This window comes from Nilaparvata lugens, chromosome 8, assembly GCF_014356525.2.
Source record: "Nilaparvata lugens isolate BPH chromosome 8, ASM1435652v1, whole genome shotgun sequence".
NCBI classification, from domain to species: domain Eukaryota; kingdom Metazoa; phylum Arthropoda; class Insecta; order Hemiptera; family Delphacidae; genus Nilaparvata; species Nilaparvata lugens.
The window spans coordinates 21798054-21817784 of NC_052511.1; the positions used below are offsets into that span (position 1 = coordinate 21798054).

Sequence of the window (19731 nt, forward strand, 5' to 3'; positions counted from 1 at the left end):
TTACCTATTACAATGTAAGTTTTTAAAATAGAGATGCTTCCCATGTTATTTAAATGGAGTCACTTTTCCTCCCTATGGAGTTTTTTCTGTTTTTTACTACCGAGAGCAAAAAAAGTTACACTTTAGTATTATCTTTCAGGGAGTAAAGTAAGTACTTTAGAAAGTAGGTGGAGGAAAAATAATGTAAATACAGTTCGATTATCAATTTCCTCGTTTGCTAAAACTTTTTTCAATGATCACCAGAGTTCACCATTTATATTTGGGATTAACATTCTGTGATAAGGAAACCTTACACAAGAAATAAAAAGCATAAAGTTCGAGAAACTTGAATAAGTTTTATGTTCCTTCTATAAATAGACCTTACAAATTTATAAAAGAATTGTGAGATGTTATGATTTCAAATACTGTTCAACACTTACTTTGACAACAAATATCATTTTTACAATAACATCAATGACGAACACATGAGATCTTCAACAAGACAACAACACTAACTATTTCACTGCCCAGTATACCGATAATAGAAAAAGTTTGAAATTTTAGAAACACTTCTAAAACTTTCAAACGTTGATCAATCCTCAGTCCCAAGAATTATTCTCATCAAATTCCACGTTTTGATCTTTTTTGGGCAATTCTTCAAACTCGACAATCAGCCTCTTTTTTCCTGAAAATGCAAAATAATTTGCAATTAGACACAGTTGAATGAACATTGTTTGATATTCATAGTACATTGAATATTTGTGCATCACATTTTATGCAATTATTATAAGAAGATGAATGTATTTAATTTAAAAATTAATAGATTAACTTGACTTGTGAAGGGAAACTTGAGCTTTGAAGACGAATACTTATAAAATACGAAAATCAAAGAGAAGATATCAATTTAAAGCATTACAACTATCGAATCGATAGTCTATTGTGAGATTCAAGTTTTCAAGTCAGCACTTGATTAACATTGGTGTTGCTAACCTTGTCTGTCATTAAATATATCTGCCTTTTCTATGACAGAATGGCTCTATCCTTTTCTAGCTCCGCAACGTTGCCAGATTGTTTTAAACCATGTTGAAATATAATCAGTTACCAAAATAACTGATCTCAATTAACAAAATATCATTGAAAAATATATTTTCTTAACAAATAAAATATAATTTATTAACAAGAATGAACAGTTAATATTACATCAGATATACCGGAATCAGCTATCTTCTATAGAAGGCAATGGCAAAGCAGAGAATCGGCAACGCTGTTGTTCTATCTTTTCCACTGACTTTATAACGTAAACCTCACTTTAGTCTTGTCAACAAAACTATCCACTAGTGTCTTACAAGCAGAGCATGAACTTTCATCCTTCTTCATTCAAACTAATTTAAATATAGTATAAATTTTATAATATTAATTATAATTATAAAATATATAGTATAAAACACTCAGAGTCGACAAGCACTCGTCAACAAAGCTATCCGAGTTGCTGAACTGCAGTTTCTACCCAGTCATTCAAAACACTCAAGACACATCACTTGTTCAGGAGAAGTAAGAATTGATCAATGCAATAAGTTGAAACTTACAAGAGAGCAGAAACATAACAATTGAGAGGTTGTAACAAATAAAACTTGATTTTATACCTAATCAGTTAATACTTTCAGATAACATGATATCTAATCAGTCAATATATTCATTTATTAGGTCAAAACATTACAATATTGGACAGAAAAAACAGGCACTAGTCCAAAACTTCTTTTGTTCCTAAATTTAGTTAAAATATATGTATCCAATACATAGACTGATAAGTTTCAACAGCTTCAGACTCTCTGTACATTGAAGAAGAGAGATAGACATTGAAAGAGAAGATTTCAAAATAATTGAGAAGAACCTCTCTCATAGTTTATTTATCACACTATAATGCTCATATTTACTCAATTTGAAAGATTTAAAAATACATCAAGTCAACTTACTATACTGAGCACAAAAATTAGTACTCACTTATTGGAGAGTCCACATCCTCTGATTCCTCCGGAATGGTTTCAAAACTTCTTCTGGAAAAGCTTCTGAAAAAATCATCATAATGCCTTGAATTTTACATTTTTCAATAATAATTCTATAAGCATAATTTATCGAGTTTGGAATGAAAATAAGTTTACACTTATAATATAAAAAAATATCAGAACAAAAATTATTGTAAAAAAAATTGAAAAACTATTTCGCTATTTGCATTTTAATGTATGTTCTTGCAGCTTTGAGTGAAGAGCTACGGATGACATACAAGGTTAAACACCAATTTGAAGAAAACGCAAGATTTTGCTAACACCTTATTCACAATACAGTAATGAACCGCAAAAAATGATGTAGGCCTATCTATATAAGAGAGAGTAGGGTTGTGTTTGTTCGTGTGTTCGTTTGTTCGTGTGTTCGTTTGTTCGTGCGTTCGTTTGTTCGCATCAGAACATGTCAACTTGTGGATTGCAAACCGGAAAAACGGGAATGATTTAGATCTCCCAATTTTGCACATAGATTCTAAAAATATCAATCTAGTGCACCTGGAAACCCAAATTTCAATTTTCCATCTAGATTTTTCAGAATTAATGTCCAAATTTCATCTATGCTACCCTACCGTACATGAAGTTTCATAGGCTACATTGTTGTAGCCCAGAAGTGTTTTTTTATGAGGATTATAATGCTGTTACAAGAAACATTTTCGAAAGACCGTGTAGCGTAACGGTAAAACACTCGCATTAGCGATAGTTCCTCGGTTTGAATCCCGATTCTTCCCAATTTTTTTGTTCTTAATTTTTCCCTCGAAACGTATTATTATCAATCATTTTTTGAAGGAATTTGTTTTCATTACAATTGAACTTGGATTTTATCAAATAATTATTTTTAATGTAAAACTTTGCCACCAGTACAAATGAAATGGACATAGTCTTCATGATGTAGACCTATAATTGAATTTCATAAGAAAAACATGAATAGATCACAATAAAATAAGTAATAATTTATATTCTTCAGTTATAATGTAATATCAGACACAAATTCGCAGTGAAACAAGTATTTTAGGTATTTATTTTGGAATTGGGAAAACAAAAGGCTGCCTGATTCAAATTGAGGAGGATCTAATCGATACTAAAATTTATTGATGTATTGAAAAAAATCAATATGATTCTGTGAGGTTTTAAAGTATTATGTCTTCCTCAGTTTTCAATACTATAATAAAGGAAAGAACTGGCTTATACACGTAAGGAATAGGGAATTATGTTTGTCGCATCATCACGTCTGAAATACTCAACTGATTAATTTGAAATTTTGCATATAGATTCATAATTAACCAAGGATGGTTATATGCCTACTTTCAGTTCTTCAAGATTTCATTAGGTCAAGTTTTCAATTTGTCATGCTTCCAGTTGTTGTATAAAAGCAGCTGAACATTTATTATAAAAGGGACATTAGATGATTGGGGATCCTATTCGAATAAAAATAACTGATTTTCTGTCGCATCAAAACCACACCGATTTCTCAAACCGTTCAAAAGTTATTCTCATTCAAAGATACTGATAAGTCATTCATCTATCCATAATCTTTACTATAATAATGGAAGAGCTGGCTCATACACGTACGTGATGTAGAAAAATTATGTTTGACGCATCATCACGTCTGAACTACTGGACTGATTGATTTGAAATTTTGCATAAAGATTCTTCATTAACCGAGGATGGTTATAGGCCTATTTTCAAATTTCGAATTTTTTATTACGTCAAGTTTTCATTTTGCAAAGTTTTAAAATAGACCCGTGCGAAGCACGGGTTACCTACTAGTTATATATATTTCTTTCTGATAGACATATTATTAGTCCAGGCAATGAATGCTCAAAAACGGTATAGGAGGAAAAGTTTGGAAGACAAATTTTGATTCAATTTCCTACCATATTCATCTGAGAACTTGGTCTCTAGTTTTGAAATAAATCTTAGGGCCGGTTTCCGAGCTCGGAATTTAGCTAAGTCCTAGACTTTAAACAGCTGGAGTCAGAAAATTGGTTTTCAAAAACGGGGCGTAGTCGCAGTCATTGTCATAGTCACGTTTGAATTAAATTTCGAAAAACTAGAAAATTGAACCCAAAATAGAATAAAGAGAAAATAGTGTAAAGTTTCAGCTATTTTGAATTTTTTAGGAATGTCTAATTTTGTCAAGGAAAAACGTTTCCAATTTTAGAAATGTGAAAATAAAAACTACGACTACTGTTATAAAAGCTGCGACTACGCCCCGTTTTGGAAAGCTAATTTTCTGACTCCAGCTGTTTACAGTCTAGGACTTAGCTAAATCCCGAGCTCGGAAACAGGCCCATAAAGGTGTGACATTTTTGAAAAAACACGTTTGTCACCATATTTTACTATTTTAGCTCTTATAACTTTTTTAAAAATCGATGGGAAGGATATATGTTATAAGCTTATAGAGATTCAAATTCTCTTCAATTTTAAGTATAATTTCACGCATTTTTCCACAACTGTTGCAGCAGCTTTAGTGTTGTGTGTGAAATCTTCATTTTCCCAACAATGGACAAAGAAATTTGGAGGGGAATGTTTAAACACAATTTTTGACTTTGCAGCTTTGGCTTTTCCACTGGAAGTTATGCTCAACGCTCGTGGAGGGGAATAATTTTCAGTGAAAGGGCCACAGTTCGAATTGAGACGTAACTGGGAAAACATGTAACGGTGTGCGAGCCTAGGTCCTCTGAATGGGCCCATTTCCCATTCAGAGGGACAAATTGTTATGTTTTCAGTTATCAGTCATTTTTATCTAGTTGAATAGGAAACCAAATTTTATAGAGTTAGTAGGAGTAGAATCAGGAAATTATTTGGGCGTGTGAGTTCAAGTATAGTGAGTTTTATTAAAGCGTATGTGAGTGTTTCTGAAGAGTCCAAGTTTGAATATTGTTAAAATGGTGAGTGCCGAACTTTTGTTGTTTTTCTTATTAAGCTCATAATTTAATTTCATAGAATGACCGAGGCCCAAATTTAAATGCAGCAACTTAGCAGGTTCCCAAAATGTATAGATTAAAAATTGAGTATGTCTTCTTGACCTGAATCAATTGCTGAATAACTTTGTTCTGTTTGAAAATTTGACATGTTACCTGACTTTTATTAATTCGTTCTATATATTTAGAGTTCAATAAACCTGAAGTTTAATTTTATTAGTATTTTTCATTGAAGTTCCTGGCTCGTAGTTGCTAGTTGCTAAAATAGGTGACAATTAGTTAATGATGATAATCTGAGCATTTGAATGAACGAATCCACTAAAAGCTCCCAACCAATCAAGGATTCAAATACCGGTAGATGATTTGATAGCAGTAAACTTTAGCAAATATTATAGAAAAGAAGAAACAACCCCCCTCCGTTTACAGTATTATCATTCATCCCATCATCATCACCTAGGCTTAAAATACTTTTAGAAAGTCGCCTTTGTAAAATAATAAAAAGAATAATAAAATCAAGAAAACTAGAAAAATATTACTAATATACGGAATCTTCTAGGGCTACTCAAATATGTTATTAATGAGTATATAATTTACCGCTACCCTTTACTTATATGTTCTTTTTTCTAGTTTTTATGAGGCTATTCAAATACTTCGCTATGCCTTCAAAACAATAATTAGGCTAAATAAACGCAACTCACTCTCTACTGCGACTGCGTCTCCTTGCCGCAGCCGCCAGCGCCGCACTAGCGCCACTTCCCGTCGACTGCACTTCGCGTTTCCGCTTTTTCAGCGCCGAAGACGTGTCCGGTGAAAACAACTGCGAAGGCGTGACTGAAGGTGTACCTGACGGTGTACCTGACGGTGTGCCTAACGTGGGACTACCGCCGGTCACGCTCTTGCGTTGCTCGTACGTTTGGATGGTGACGTCATTATAGCTAGATGTGTCTATTAGAGTGGGTACGCTGTCAGCCATTTCGGCGTCATTCAGAGTCACCCAGGCTGACGCATCGGTGATCCAGTTGACTAGAATTGTGCCTAGAAAAAAACAATTATATAGAATTGTAACTAGAGAAGAACAGTTATATAGAATCATATCTAGAAGAGAACAGTTATATAGAATTGTAACTTGAAAAGAACAGTTATATAGAATTGTTCCCAGAGAAGAACAGTTATATAGAATTGTATCTAGAAAAGAACAGTTATATAGAGTTGAACCTAGAAAAGAACAGTTGTATAGAAATATACCCAGAAAAGATGTGGGTGGTCAATGATACAAAACTCAACATAAACTGAAATCAAGAAAACTACAAAAATATTACTAATGTACTGAATCTTCTAGGGCTACTCAAATATTTTATCAATGAATTTAGAATTTACTACCACCCTATACTTATAATTTCTTTTTTCTAGTTTTTATGAGGCTATTCAAATACTTCGCTATAATACAAATATTCTTGGACAAGAGATCGTCTTCAATTGTATAAGAGTCAAGACCCACCTTCAATTCAATTTTATTTTTCATGCTATGCATCGTATATTGAGGAGGCGGCGTTCAAAAAAGATCTTGTCACCAAAAGCTAATTTCTCACAAATGACAAAAAAACTGTTGTAACAATATTAACCAGTGTGGAGAATTGAATTTTTCACATGATTAATCAGGCATCCGAGACATCATACAGTACTAACACGAGTCATATCACATCAACCTTATTTTGTATTAATGAATTGTAAATATTTTATTATTTTGTAAATATTGTAAATTGGATTGAATAAAATTTGAATTTGAATTAATGACATGTTATCTTAGCTAAACGTTTTTCAAGAGACAGCACCGAAAACCTTATTGTATTCATTTGAAATGAGCAAAAATTAATTAAGTTATTTGATAAATTGAACAACAATTTACATTGAATTATACAAAAATCAACTCACCAACAGGTTGGAATAAGTCGGCTATCTGTTTAAACCTCCATCTACTAGGAAACGTGACATAGAAAACGTGGTTTCTTGAGGATACCGCTGAAAACAGAGAAAAAAAACAACTCTGAATAAATTAATCGGCAATAAGGTGAGAATGAGTAGAATGGAACTTGGTGAAAAGTTGGAGCATAATCGAGGCGTATTGGCGAATTTAAAGTGACGATTGAGAGGCGGAAAAACATTTTTGCCCGTGGTGCGAACGCTATTTTTCGCCACACACAAAAATAAACAATACATATATGAGAATAGTTGTTTACTAAGCACTTCCGAAAGCAGAAGTGGAAGGTGATAGCTCTAGCAAATCTGAGGTAATCTGAATATCAGGAAATTGTCCAAGTATTTTTATTTTTTATTCTGATTTGTCTAAATAACCTAAAAGATGATGTTCAATTATGTGGGAGGTTGAGTTTATACTTTTTCGCCACATTGCACAGGAAGCAGATGTTTTCCAGTCCCTAAGTAGATCTGAAAGACATTGTTTGCAGACGACTCTCGTCTAAAGTCAGAACAGGTTTCTTTCCGGCCATAATTGAGTACCCTTTCCAGCCGCTAACATGGAACTAAGAAAGGTGATCAAAAAACTTTTCATTATTTGTGTTCATTATTCAATAATTAAAACATTTATAATAATATCATCTTATTGTCATTTGAAAGAATAAAAAGTATAAACTCAACCTCCCACATAATTGAACATCATCTTTTGGTTATTTAGACAAATCAGAATAAAAAATAAAAATACTTGGACAATTTCCTGATATTCAGATTACCTCAGATTTGCTAGAGCTATCACCTTCCACTTCTGCTTTCGGAAGTGCTTAGTAAACAATTATTCTCATATATATATATATATATATATATATATATATATATATATATATATATATATATATATAATATATATATATATATTGTTTATTTTTGTGTGTGGCGAAAAATAGCGTTCGCACCACGGGCAAAAATGTTTTTCCGGCTCTCAATCTTTTCTAGTCCTCGGCCTACGGCCTCGGATTTGAAAACCGATTTCGAGCCGGAAAAATCTCATTTTCTGCTCTAGGTGCGAAATATACTATTTTATTCTTTCAAATGACAATAAGATGATATTATTATAAATGTTTTAATTATTGAATAATGAACACAAATAATGAAAAGTTTTTTGATCAGCTGTTTTTTGATCACCTTTCTTAGTTCCATGTTAGCGGCTGGAAAGGGTACTCTTTCCGGCCTAAGCCGGCTTAGGCCGGAAAGAAACCTGTTCTGACGTCAGACGAGAGCCGTCTGCAAACAATGTCTTTCAGATCTACGTAGGGACTGGAAAATAGCTGCTTTCTGTGCAGTGTGGCGAAAAATGAATTGAACAGTAATAGTCCAGTCACTATATAAATTGGTGCATGCAATTTATATTGTAGTTCTGATTTTTTAATATATTATTTGGGTACATAAGAGAAGTCCAGAACCAATTTCTTCATGCAAAATTTCCTTGTGCTAAGTAAAGGGTGGCCCAAAAACCTCGTATTTTCGGCTCATTTTTCAATTTTCAGCTATTTCTGCCAAATCTCGTAATCGGACAGAAACATTTGCTCTTGCCCTTTTTTTAGATTATAAAATTCTGAATAAAATGAGATCATTTGAAACTCTCTATCTCTAATGAGTACTGAGTTATGATTTTTCAAAAATGAGTGAAATTTAAAGAAAAAATCAATTTTGATGAATTTTAGTTTTTGATTAACAATATCTTCCGATTGTTACCATATAGATGTATAATTCAAAATCCCTCTAGGCGTATTTTTGTGCTCTACAATCTGAGATTAGGTAGAGCGCTCTATCTTATAAAGATTTCCAGGTACACCTGACAACAATGCTTCTTGTATTGTGAAAAACACCTAATTTTCAGCTTCAACCATCATCACCAACTACATTGTCCTCACATTGATATTTCGCACAATGACATAAGTTTATGAGATTATGTTCTAAGAGGATCACCCGTTAGATTCACTTCATTTCAGTATTTCCTAGTTGAGAGGCGCGCTCAAGGACACCTCAAGGATCAAAATTTCAAACATTTATAACTTTTGATACAATACTCAGATTCCATCGTACTACACTTCATTCTACTCGTCTCGTCAAGGCGGTCCAAATTCATGCATTATAAGTCAAATTCGGTCGAAAATGGAAAATGTTATGTTGAGTACTTAAGCCCATATTTCAATACCCAAAAAATGGCCAATTTCTATACTCAACATACTCAGAATTTTATAATCTAAAAAAAAGGCAAGAGCAAATTTTTCTGTCCGATTACGAGATTTGGCAGAAATAGCTGAAAACTGAAAAATGAGCCGAAAATACGAGGTTTTTGGGCAACTCTGTATTTAGCACAAGGAAATTTTGCATGAAGAAATTGGTTCTGGACTTCTCTTAATGTACCCAAATAATATATTAAAAATCAGAACTACAATATAAATTGCAAGAACACCCCCTTTTTTATGTCTATATTGACTGGACTAAACTAAATATTACTATGAATATTTTATATTACGATAGAGTTGAATTTTGAATAATAGTAAAATAAATATAATAATGTTATCAATAAGACTACTTACGGTCATTTCCACAGATATTTATGTATGAATCGTTGACTTTCATTAAATGTAACCTGAAAATACAAGGAACCTATTTAATAACAGATTAAAATAACGGAAGTACTCATCCAAATTTCAAAAGTTACCAGATTTTGTCACAAAAATGAGACAAATTTTACAATGTGAAATTTGAAAAATATGATATTAACCTTATTTTTCTAATAAACTTGTTATTATTTATATTTAATAACTTCAACTATAAGTAAAAATGCCTTGGAAACTATTCCAATGCTATATGTAATGCTATACTATAATAATGCCTTATTAAAACAATCGACGTTTTAATACATTATATATTGTATAGTAGCATATCTCAAATTAATCAGACAAGATTTACTGATTTTTGATAGCAAGCGTACAAAAATATTTCATGATTATTCAGTTGCATCTACATGTAGAAGCGAAATGGCTTTCACTCACTAACTCACTTGTATTGGAAGTTAAGTTCCGCCTAAAGTTGAGACGCCTAAGTTCCGCCCAAAATCGGCGGTGTTTGAGCGTTTTTCTCTGATTTTTCAAGAACTAGTTGAGATAAAATGTTCAAATTTGATACCGAAGTTCATATTAGGGTTTAGAAATTTTGTCTAGAGAAGACTTTAGAATGAAGCTCAAGATTTTTCTGCTTTTTCCTAACGCTCTCCAGCTTTTTTCTGTTTTTTTCTCATATTTTTCAAAAACTAAAATTGAGGTAAAATGTTCAAATTTAGTACAGAATTTCATCTAGGTTCTGGACATTTTGTTTCGGATCAAGCGAGCCTGCCGGCTAGTAAATGATGATATAAACTTATAGCTTTTTTGACAATTATAAAACGCAAAAACCCAATCGTTGCAATAAGAGATCTGTTCGAATGATACCATGATTCATTTTTGAGAAGAACTATTTATTAGTTTATCTAGGACTATGTTTTAATAGCATTAAGACATCACAGTCAATCCCACAACAGGGATCTTTTCGTAATGCATTATCAAAATTACACTATAATTTGAACATCATGTGAACTCGACATTCTAACACGATTTCCGATGCTGGTGGCATATACACTAAAACATGGTTTCTGATGCTAACAGCAGGTTTCACTTTGTCAAGTTTTCAATAAATAATGTATTCAATATACAAAGTTTACAGTTCAAGTGTTTAGTACATCAATCTATCATTTTGTCAAATTTTCAATCTGTCAAGTTCTGAGTTTATCAAGGTTTCAGTTTATGAAGTTTTCAATTCGTCAAGTTTTCATTTTCCTGTTCATTCTCTCTCTTTTTGTGATTTCAATCACAAAGAACCTCATTATAAAACTGTTTTATAAACTACTATTCTCATGATAATCAACTGATCAACTTCGGGGCCTATTCTCACTGATCAACTTCGGGGCCTCTGGCATGACATAACGATTGTTATTGACGACTGTAACATAAAATGTAGCCTACCTATTAATGAAAGGCGCCAAGATTCCTCTTTGTGTGACAGGAATGTCATTACTACCAATTTTCTTGCTAGCTGAAACAAAAAGATTCACCAGTTACTGTAAATTATACTATGTGATTAGAATATTCCTTGATGTTTCAACTGTTAATATAGTGAGATACACTTCATAGTCACGTAATAGGAAGATATTGTAGCCACTTAATTATTAATGTTATTCAGGAATTAATGGATAATAATTCATATTAATCAGGTGCTGACTTTATAACGTAAATGTTACTATAGAAGCAAATTTCAGGGAAGGATAGAAAACCAGAATTTTCAAGCACTGACAACATAGTAACGTGGAATAATTTTTTTTTCTAATCTTTACATAACCTGCCTATCAATATTTTAATTTTCTTTGCCAATGTTTATCTTACTTACATACTTGCATACTTGTGATGATCCCACTGGAAGCTTTGCAGCCGTGGTCGTCGTTTGTCCGATTCAACTTGAGGTCAGACGTCCTCCCAGAACTCTTTCATGGAATAGTAGTTCTTTTCCAGCAGATATGTCTTCAAAGATTTTCTGAAGATTGCAGGATCACTATACCTCCTTATGTCTAAGGGGAGCCTGTTAAACACCCTGCTGGCTTCATTCCTCGTACTATTCAAGGCTAGTGTTGTCCGTTGTCTATCTATGTGGACGTTCCCTCTCTGCCTAGTATTGTGGTGGTGAATGCTGGAGTTTCTTTCAAAATGATCAGGATATTTCAGGATTGTTGTCGCTGACTCCAGTATGTACACATCCGTTAATGTTAACACTTGTAACTTCCTGAATATTGGTTTGCAATGTTCAATATAGTGTGCACCACTTATAATTCTGACTATTCTTTTTTGCAGTAAGAATACTCTTTCTGCTTCTGTGCAATTTCCCCAGAATATGATGCCATATGTTAAAACACTGTGGAAGCAGCCATAATAAACTTTCATCAATACTTCAGTGTCCACTACTTTCTGCAGGCGACGTGCAAGGCAACACACTACGTTTAATCTCTTAGCAACATTATTAATGTGTTCTTCCCAACGTAGATTTTCAGCAATGTGTACTCCCAAGTATTTGGCATTTTCATTCAATTGCAAGTGTTGATCACCAATGCGCAAACGTGGACTAAAGTCTCTTTTCTTAACATTATGGAACTGCATCACACACGTTTTCTTTTGGTTTAGTACCAGCTTATTTTCTGTGCACCATATACTCATCTCATTCAAACCTTGTTGCGTTTTCTTAATTGCTTCAGAAGAATTCCTGTCTACTAAGAGGTGACACACATCATCTGCAAACATCCAAATCTCCCCCGCTTGTACTGAAGTTGGAAGATCATTCACAAAAAGCAGGAAAAGAACTGGACCCATATTTGAGCCTTGCGGCACTCCTATGTTAACATCCTGTTGCACTTGTGATCTTATATGTCGAATAACATTATCCTTTCCCATGTGACTCAAAGTGACCAGTTGTTGTCGGTTTTTCAAGTAAGTCATTATCCAATCCAAGGGTTTTCCTGTGATTCCATACTTGACAAGTTTTAGCTTCAACCTTCTGTGATTAACACAATCGAATGCCTTGGTCATATCGTAGAATATTGTGTACACCTCGTCCGTACAATCTACTTTATCGTACACTGCAGTTAATAAGGCAAAAATTGCATCTGCTGTGCTTTTTTTCTTACGGAATCCGAATTGTCTACCACTTATCAATCGGTGTTGCTCCAAATATGGAATCAATCTGTCCAGATAAGCAACTTCAAAAACTTTGGAATAGACTGATTGTACAGCTACAGGTCTATAGTTGCTTACTACATCTTTTTCATTCTTTTTATATATTGGGACCAGTTTAGATGTTTTAATCGCTTCTGGAAACTTCCCTTCTTCAAATGACTTATTAATAATCAACGACAAAGGTTCAGCTATAATATGCGCTGAGGCTTTAACTAGTCTACATGGGATATTGTCAACTCCAGCACTTGGTTTATTGCACACTCTATCAATAATTTCAATCACTTCATCGGCACAAGTTGATCTTAATTGAAATTGACGACCATCGATTTGCTCGCAAACATCCTCTATAATATCTTGATTGTGTAATTCATCACCAACAAGGCTCTTATCGTCATATATTTACACCTGGTTATCACTGAAATCTCCTGCAAATCTTTAGTATAAAGAACTGTACATTTTCTCTGTTATTAATTCATCGTAAGTCATGGTTTTTATTAGTATAGCTATTCATTAGCTTTTATAAGAAATATCTTTTCAAGACAGATAGTCTCTTATCATTTTACCCCTACTAGAAAAATAAGTGAATGTCAAGATATATAATTATTCAGAGGCAGATATACAATTTCGATTTTTTCACCATTTTCTGTCCACCTCTGTCTAATTATCAATAAGTCTAACTGTTCAATTTATTTATAAAATGGTTAGTTTACAAATAATTTTCAACTTTTGAAAGGCCTCCATCTTCAAAACTGTACATAATAATACTGAAAATGTTGATAGTCTTGATCATCTTGTCAGTATAATAATTGAACTCTTACAAAGCAATAACGTTAACTAGGAAAGTTATTGTTTCGATGAAACAGTATCAAAATATGGTACAAAAAAATAAAATAGCAATTTTTGACTTTGATAATACATTATAACATTGTAACTAATTTTTCTATTAATTCCAGAATAGACGGGAAATTCTGTATATATGAACAATACTTACCTAGAAAGTTTGAGAATGCTATAAATACTAGTCCAGTAATGTATGCATCAAATCCGGCCTCGTGGTTTTTCGTGGAATTAGGCTCATAACCATAATCTTCATCAATACATCCTTGAAAAAACAAAATAGAAAAGTTTGAAAAGTACTGAAAAAGACAGTATGCGATACAAAATTAACTCCAACAATTCAAATAACTCCAAGTATTTATGCATTTTGCATACAAAAATATAATATACATACATGTATTCTAGGTACCATGGCACAGTATACATACAGTATGGAAACTCGGCTAGTACCCTGGCGCAAAAATCCGCCATCTTGTTAAGAAGTTCCGTATTGTAATAGTATTGATGGGAGGTTCGGATCACTTTACTGATCCGGATCAATTGATCTCGTTCACTGCCACGAGCCAATCAGAAGACCAGGATTGGAACTTCCTAAGGTCACGTTACGTGTCTAGTATTTGTGCCATGTAAAAAGCATTGTTTGGATAGGCGTTTGATTGATAGTTTCCATTCTGTATCTATTCTGTGACCATGTTTTAAACGACGATTGATCAGCTGTTTGTCTAAACATGGCATGTAACACATAATAAACCTATCTTCATGTAAACCTATATAAGCATAAATGTAGATGTGATAAGTGATACCACATATACACAACTTGTGTGTTGACTGTGGTGACACACATGTATCAATTTATTACGGATTAGACATGATGAAAAATGATAACTAACTTTTATTAACAAAATTACGAGTTTCGATAAAGATGCTAACCAGTCAATACTTAATTTATATTAGAGTTTTGGTTTTGGATGAATTATTGGGGCCAGAACAAATTAAGCGTTTTACAAGCGTTTTTAAAGTCAGCCGGGCAGGAAGCTCTCCGATTGGGTTGAAAAAACACTTAGGGCCGGTTTCCAAACTTGGAATTTAGATAAGTTCTAGACTTTAAACAGCAGGAGTCGGAAAATTGGCTTTCCGAAACGGGGCATAGTCGTAGTCCACGTTTAAATTGAATTTCGAAAAACTAGAGAATTAAACATAAAATAAAATAAAGATAAAATAGTGTAAAGTTACAGCAATTTTGAATTATTTAGGAATGTTTTATTTCGTTAAGGAAAGACGTTTCCAATTTCTTATAGAAATGAGAAAATAAAGATTATCATAAAAACTACTACTTCGCTCCGTTTAGGAAAGCCAATTTTCTGACTCCAGCTGTTTAAAGTCTAGAACTTAGCTGAATCCCGAGCTCGGAAATCGGCCCTTAATATGGTCTGGCCCTTAGGAGAAGACATTTTTATGTTTAATGATTTATTAAGGATACACATTTGTTTGAGTGAAGAGCTATATTTTTCAAGTATTGCATAAAATCAACAAGTGATTCATTGTCAGTTGAAAACTTGCCAACTTGATCTAAAAGTTTTACTTATCAACTTACCAACTTCAGGAAGTTGGAACGGAACTTCACTTATTGCAGGTACAAGATGAGCAAGAGTTGATGTTGAAAGGAATGATTTGAAAGGCTCAACGTAGCACATGTATTTCGTATCCAGTAACCTATAAAAATATAAGAACCACACACAATTGATAAATTTCTCAAACATGTAAAATTATAAAATAATGAACAATAACAGATAATAGTTAGTTATTCATTTGATGAGGCAAACAAATACAATATAACTTATTTAAATACGAATAAACAGGCAATAAGCCTGTTGTTCCTTTCCTAATTATTCATAGTTGAGGATGATATTGTATGTATCAATGTATGTAAGTAAATAAATATCCATTCGCCCAAAACTTCTACTTCGGAAATTTCGTCTCATATTAACCTGTCAGTCCGGTTATTTATTCATGTATACATTGATAGATACAATATCATTCTCAACTATGAATGATTGGGAAAGGAACAACAGGCTTAAAGTCCAAAACTGGTCCTTTCTCAAATTTGGATAGAAATTGTCCAAAAATAGGTTATGTTTATCACTTCATAATGTTTTGACACACAATAAGTTTCGGTTGACGTGTAAGGTTCTTTGAACCTTTGGATCTTTGAATCCGTCCCTTCAAAACATAAAAACATCACTTCATAAGTTTTTTTTTTTCAATTTTGAGGCCAAAATATATATAAACTAGGAATTTAGAATTCAGATACAGTAAGTTGAAAACCAAAATAAATAAAAATATTTCTCTAAACCATCACTGATAACCGAAAAAACTGTATTGAATTTTTTTAAACTTTATAAAGAACTCAGACTTACTCAAACTCCCGGTTGAATGGAAGCATTGATGTTATTAATTTTATTAAGAAAGATGGAAGTGGATCACACTACAGATAATACTGTTGCGAACTTCAGACCAATAGAAATAATATTAAAATAAAAACTACAAATAGGAGTTGATAGGAAAATTCTAATAGTTTTGTGTTCCAGAATTGTTAGATATTCACACTGATTAAATATAATTCAATGTTGGCAAACTGCCAAAACTTGTGTTATTTATATGGAATGCTCATAGTTAAAAGTGGAACCTTAATCTAGCTGAGATAAATAATTATAAATCACTAATCCAGCAAAGATGAAACAAGAATTGAAAACACAACACAAAATAATATTCCAATATTTCAAAGTAATAAACTTATCTTAAAGTAATCAAATTATCTTAAAGTAATCAAATTCATCTTATTTTTATATTGAAATCTATAATTCCCGATCTAGTAATTTCTAATATAATATTTTTTATAGTAAATTTCTTTAGTATTCAAGTCTTCTTGAGTAGAGAGTTTATATTATTTTCTTGAAGATTTGAAAGTATAATTTATAGTAGCATGAGTACTATGGAATGATATGGTGTTACTCTTGTAGTTTATTTGTTACTAGCAGGTGACCCGTGCTCAGCAAGGGTCTAATTAGAAATTTGAAATAGGCCTATAGCCATCCACGGCGAATTAAGAATTAATATTGAAAATTTCAAGTTGATCAGTCCAGTAGTTGAGACGTGATGATGCGTCATTCCTGAATTTCCTATCCCCTGCGTGTATAAGCCAATTCTTTCCTTTATTATATTAAAGATTATTACTTTTATTTCATTTCTATTTTTTCCTTAATATCTTGGTTATGGATCAATAACTATAATTTTCATTAACAAAGTTTTGGTACGATATGTTATTATGTGTTTTAGATATTTACCAAATAAAATGTGTAGTTACTTCTGTAGTTGAAAAATATGCAGGTCATTGCAGCTTATACATTGATTAAACGCAGTATACTTGATCCACCTGGTAAACCAGATCCAGAAATCACCCCTACACACAGGACACAGACGTATAGTATTGGGTATTCTTGTAATATTAATACGATTGAAATATTGATTGAAAAGTGCATTTCGGAGAATAAAAAGTGATTTGATTTGACTGGTAAGGTTGATTTATTTGAATAAAGTTTTATTCCAATAAGACTCATTACTCACCTAAGTAAGTTGAAATTTGGCAGGCAATACAAGTTATACAAACAAAACTAGAATGACATTTTATTGATGGATTGTTACTATATCGCCTATTGTAATATCAAGTCACAAATGAGAATTAGTAAAATATACTGACCTTGGAAATGTATCATGTAGCATATATTTGAACTCTGAATACTCGTGCGGTAGTGGAGCGAAGAACTGATTCAAAATGTGACACAGATCCAGCAGTAAATTGTGGCCAACAATCAATTTGTCAGATTCAGCCAGCTTCCTCATGACTAGGGTGAAACCAACAGCATCTTGCAGTTCAATCTTCTCAGCTTCGTACTTTTCAATTATCTCTTTCTCTTTGTTGTAATCCTTACGAGCGAGCTGAAATAAAACAATAAAATATCGGTAAAATTGGGTTTTTATAAAGAACGGCAGAATGCATTTATGCCTAGCAAGCTAAGTTCATCTTGTGTGCGACTCTCTATTCCTGAGCCCAACCATGTAGGAGGTGTTGAAAACAAAAATTAGTTTACGAATGCTGAAAAAAGCTATATAGTAGTTAATAGTAATATTATACCACTATAATATATTGGGTCGATTCATATGCGCTTGGCGCAAATTAAAGGTTAGCGACCCTATATGAGCTGAGTCAAATTATATTTTGAGAAAAAATGGTCAGAAATGTTCATTTTGAAATAGACGTTTGACAAAAATTGGACTTCTTTATGACAAAATTTACAAATGCTACTTGGATTTGATAGAATATTCAAAAAAGCAAGCAGCATAGTGGGTTTAGAGTAGTACAATTTAATATACTCTTGGAAATTGTCTAATCACTTTTTAGAATTTGTTATGTAGGCTAACTTATTAAAAGCATCAGTTGAAGAATTTGTTCACCTGTTTTGATTTGTGAGGAATTGTTTAAAAACATAGAATTAATGCAAAAATAGAGATGTGTGTAGCAAAAGAGGTTGATGAGATAAATAATGAAATGAAAAATCTTATAACGAATTAAGAAAGAAAGAAAAAAATTGGGAAACGTTGAAAAAATATGCTGGATGATAAAGAAATGAGTGAATATGATTTAATAATGTCAAAAGTAAAAGACTTGTGTGAGAAATAATGGAAAGTTCAAGTATAATTACCATGGCTTTATTTGATGAGACCAAGCCAATTCCTTTTTCAGAGAAACGTTTGCTAACTTGCTGGTGTACCAGTTTCTTCGCGAACGCATTATTTTTCAGTAAAACAATTTCTCTTTCTTTGTCCTCCGATTTGATGAAATCCTCTACCTGAGCACTACAAACAAAATAATCATTATATTTAATCTAATAACATTGAAAAATACTGAATGTTCATAATAATTCTACTCCATAAAAAATTCTCTAATGAAATTAAGACAATTTTCCATATGAAGTTGGTATTCAGATATCTCAGATGGTATTTAAATTGTTCAAGAATCTGTGGTGTAGTTTTGAACATTGCTGTTTTTCCGGAGGTTTCCTTCCAGTGTTTATGAAGTTTTCCCGGAGACAACCCGGGAAATTTTGAACTTTGGTACAGTGGCTCAACCAAAGTGCACAAAGTGATCTGGAAAGTATCATGGATACCTCCTAAATCGGCGTTTTTCCAGCGTTTTCGAGAACATAAAACGTTTTGATCTGTCAGAACAGAGGTTCTACAGAGGTACAGCTAGAGAGAGCTTCAATATTCTGCAAAGGGGTTTTTAGGGATAACAGGACTTGAAAGTTTAAACTCGATATGAAAATTCTGTTTGGGTAATGGCGGTGCTACTTCCAAGGGTTCCTTTTCTACTGCTTTTCAATGCAAACTTCTATATCTTTCTGGAAAATTGAACTTGAAAGGATGAAATGAATGTTTTATAAGTTTTGCACATTGTTTCAAAGAACTAGACTGAAATACAATAATTTTCATATTTTCATCACTTTACGTGGGAAATGATATTCATATTCAAAATGGAAAGATATTATTTTTTCAACTCTGAGCTACATAGTTAATAGCAATTTTTTCGAGAACTGGAAGATAGTAAACGTTTATATTCGGTAAAGAGGCTCAGCTAGTGTCTAAATATATTTTATAGAGAAAGCTTCAAAATTTCGCCAGCGATACGACCAAAATGGGTATTTTTCAGCATTTTCATGAATGGTGTCAGTCAACTGGTGATTGAATTGAGCCTAAAAATCTGTACGCCTATTTGACAATTTGACGGAGGAAGCAAGCTCAAACAAAGAATGCTGGCGAGCGAAGTATTATTTTTAAGTGAGTGTTTATATTATAATTTATAATAATATAAACATCGCATGTAAATCATCAAACAAATAAGAGGGCATCGAATATTGTCATTGCAAAAGCTATAACAAATTTTAGCTTGTTTCTGATGTATTGATCATAGAATAGTAATTTCAAATCAACAATATAAATTGACATCATTTATTGGAAAATACCTTCTGCCCCCTTGAAAATTGAGCAATATAATACTAATGTAATGTGAAATTCGTA

At 32.6% G+C, this 19731-nt stretch overlaps 1 protein-coding gene across 1 annotated transcript in view; it reads right to left on the reverse strand.

Moving 5' to 3' along the window:
- Nucleotides 1-314: 314 nt before the first annotated feature.
- LOC111058787 (poly(A)-specific ribonuclease PARN) overlaps nucleotides 315-19731 on the reverse strand; it is a 29832-nt gene continuing 10415 nt past the window's right edge. The window contains exons 5-14 of the mRNA XM_022346361.2: nucleotides 18357-18510; nucleotides 17354-17592; nucleotides 15191-15309; nucleotides 13751-13861; nucleotides 11005-11074; nucleotides 9541-9593; nucleotides 6896-6982; nucleotides 5662-5998; nucleotides 1981-2045; nucleotides 315-664 (exon numbers count right to left, since the gene is read on the reverse strand). Of these exons, the coding sequence (XP_022202053.2) occupies nucleotides 579-664; nucleotides 1981-2045; nucleotides 5662-5998; nucleotides 6896-6982; nucleotides 9541-9593; nucleotides 11005-11074; nucleotides 13751-13861; nucleotides 15191-15309; nucleotides 17354-17592; nucleotides 18357-18510 (1321 nt within the window). The 3' untranslated portion in view covers nucleotides 315-578. The remainder of the gene's footprint in view (nucleotides 665-1980; nucleotides 2046-5661; nucleotides 5999-6895; nucleotides 6983-9540; nucleotides 9594-11004; nucleotides 11075-13750; nucleotides 13862-15190; nucleotides 15310-17353; nucleotides 17593-18356; nucleotides 18511-19731) is intronic.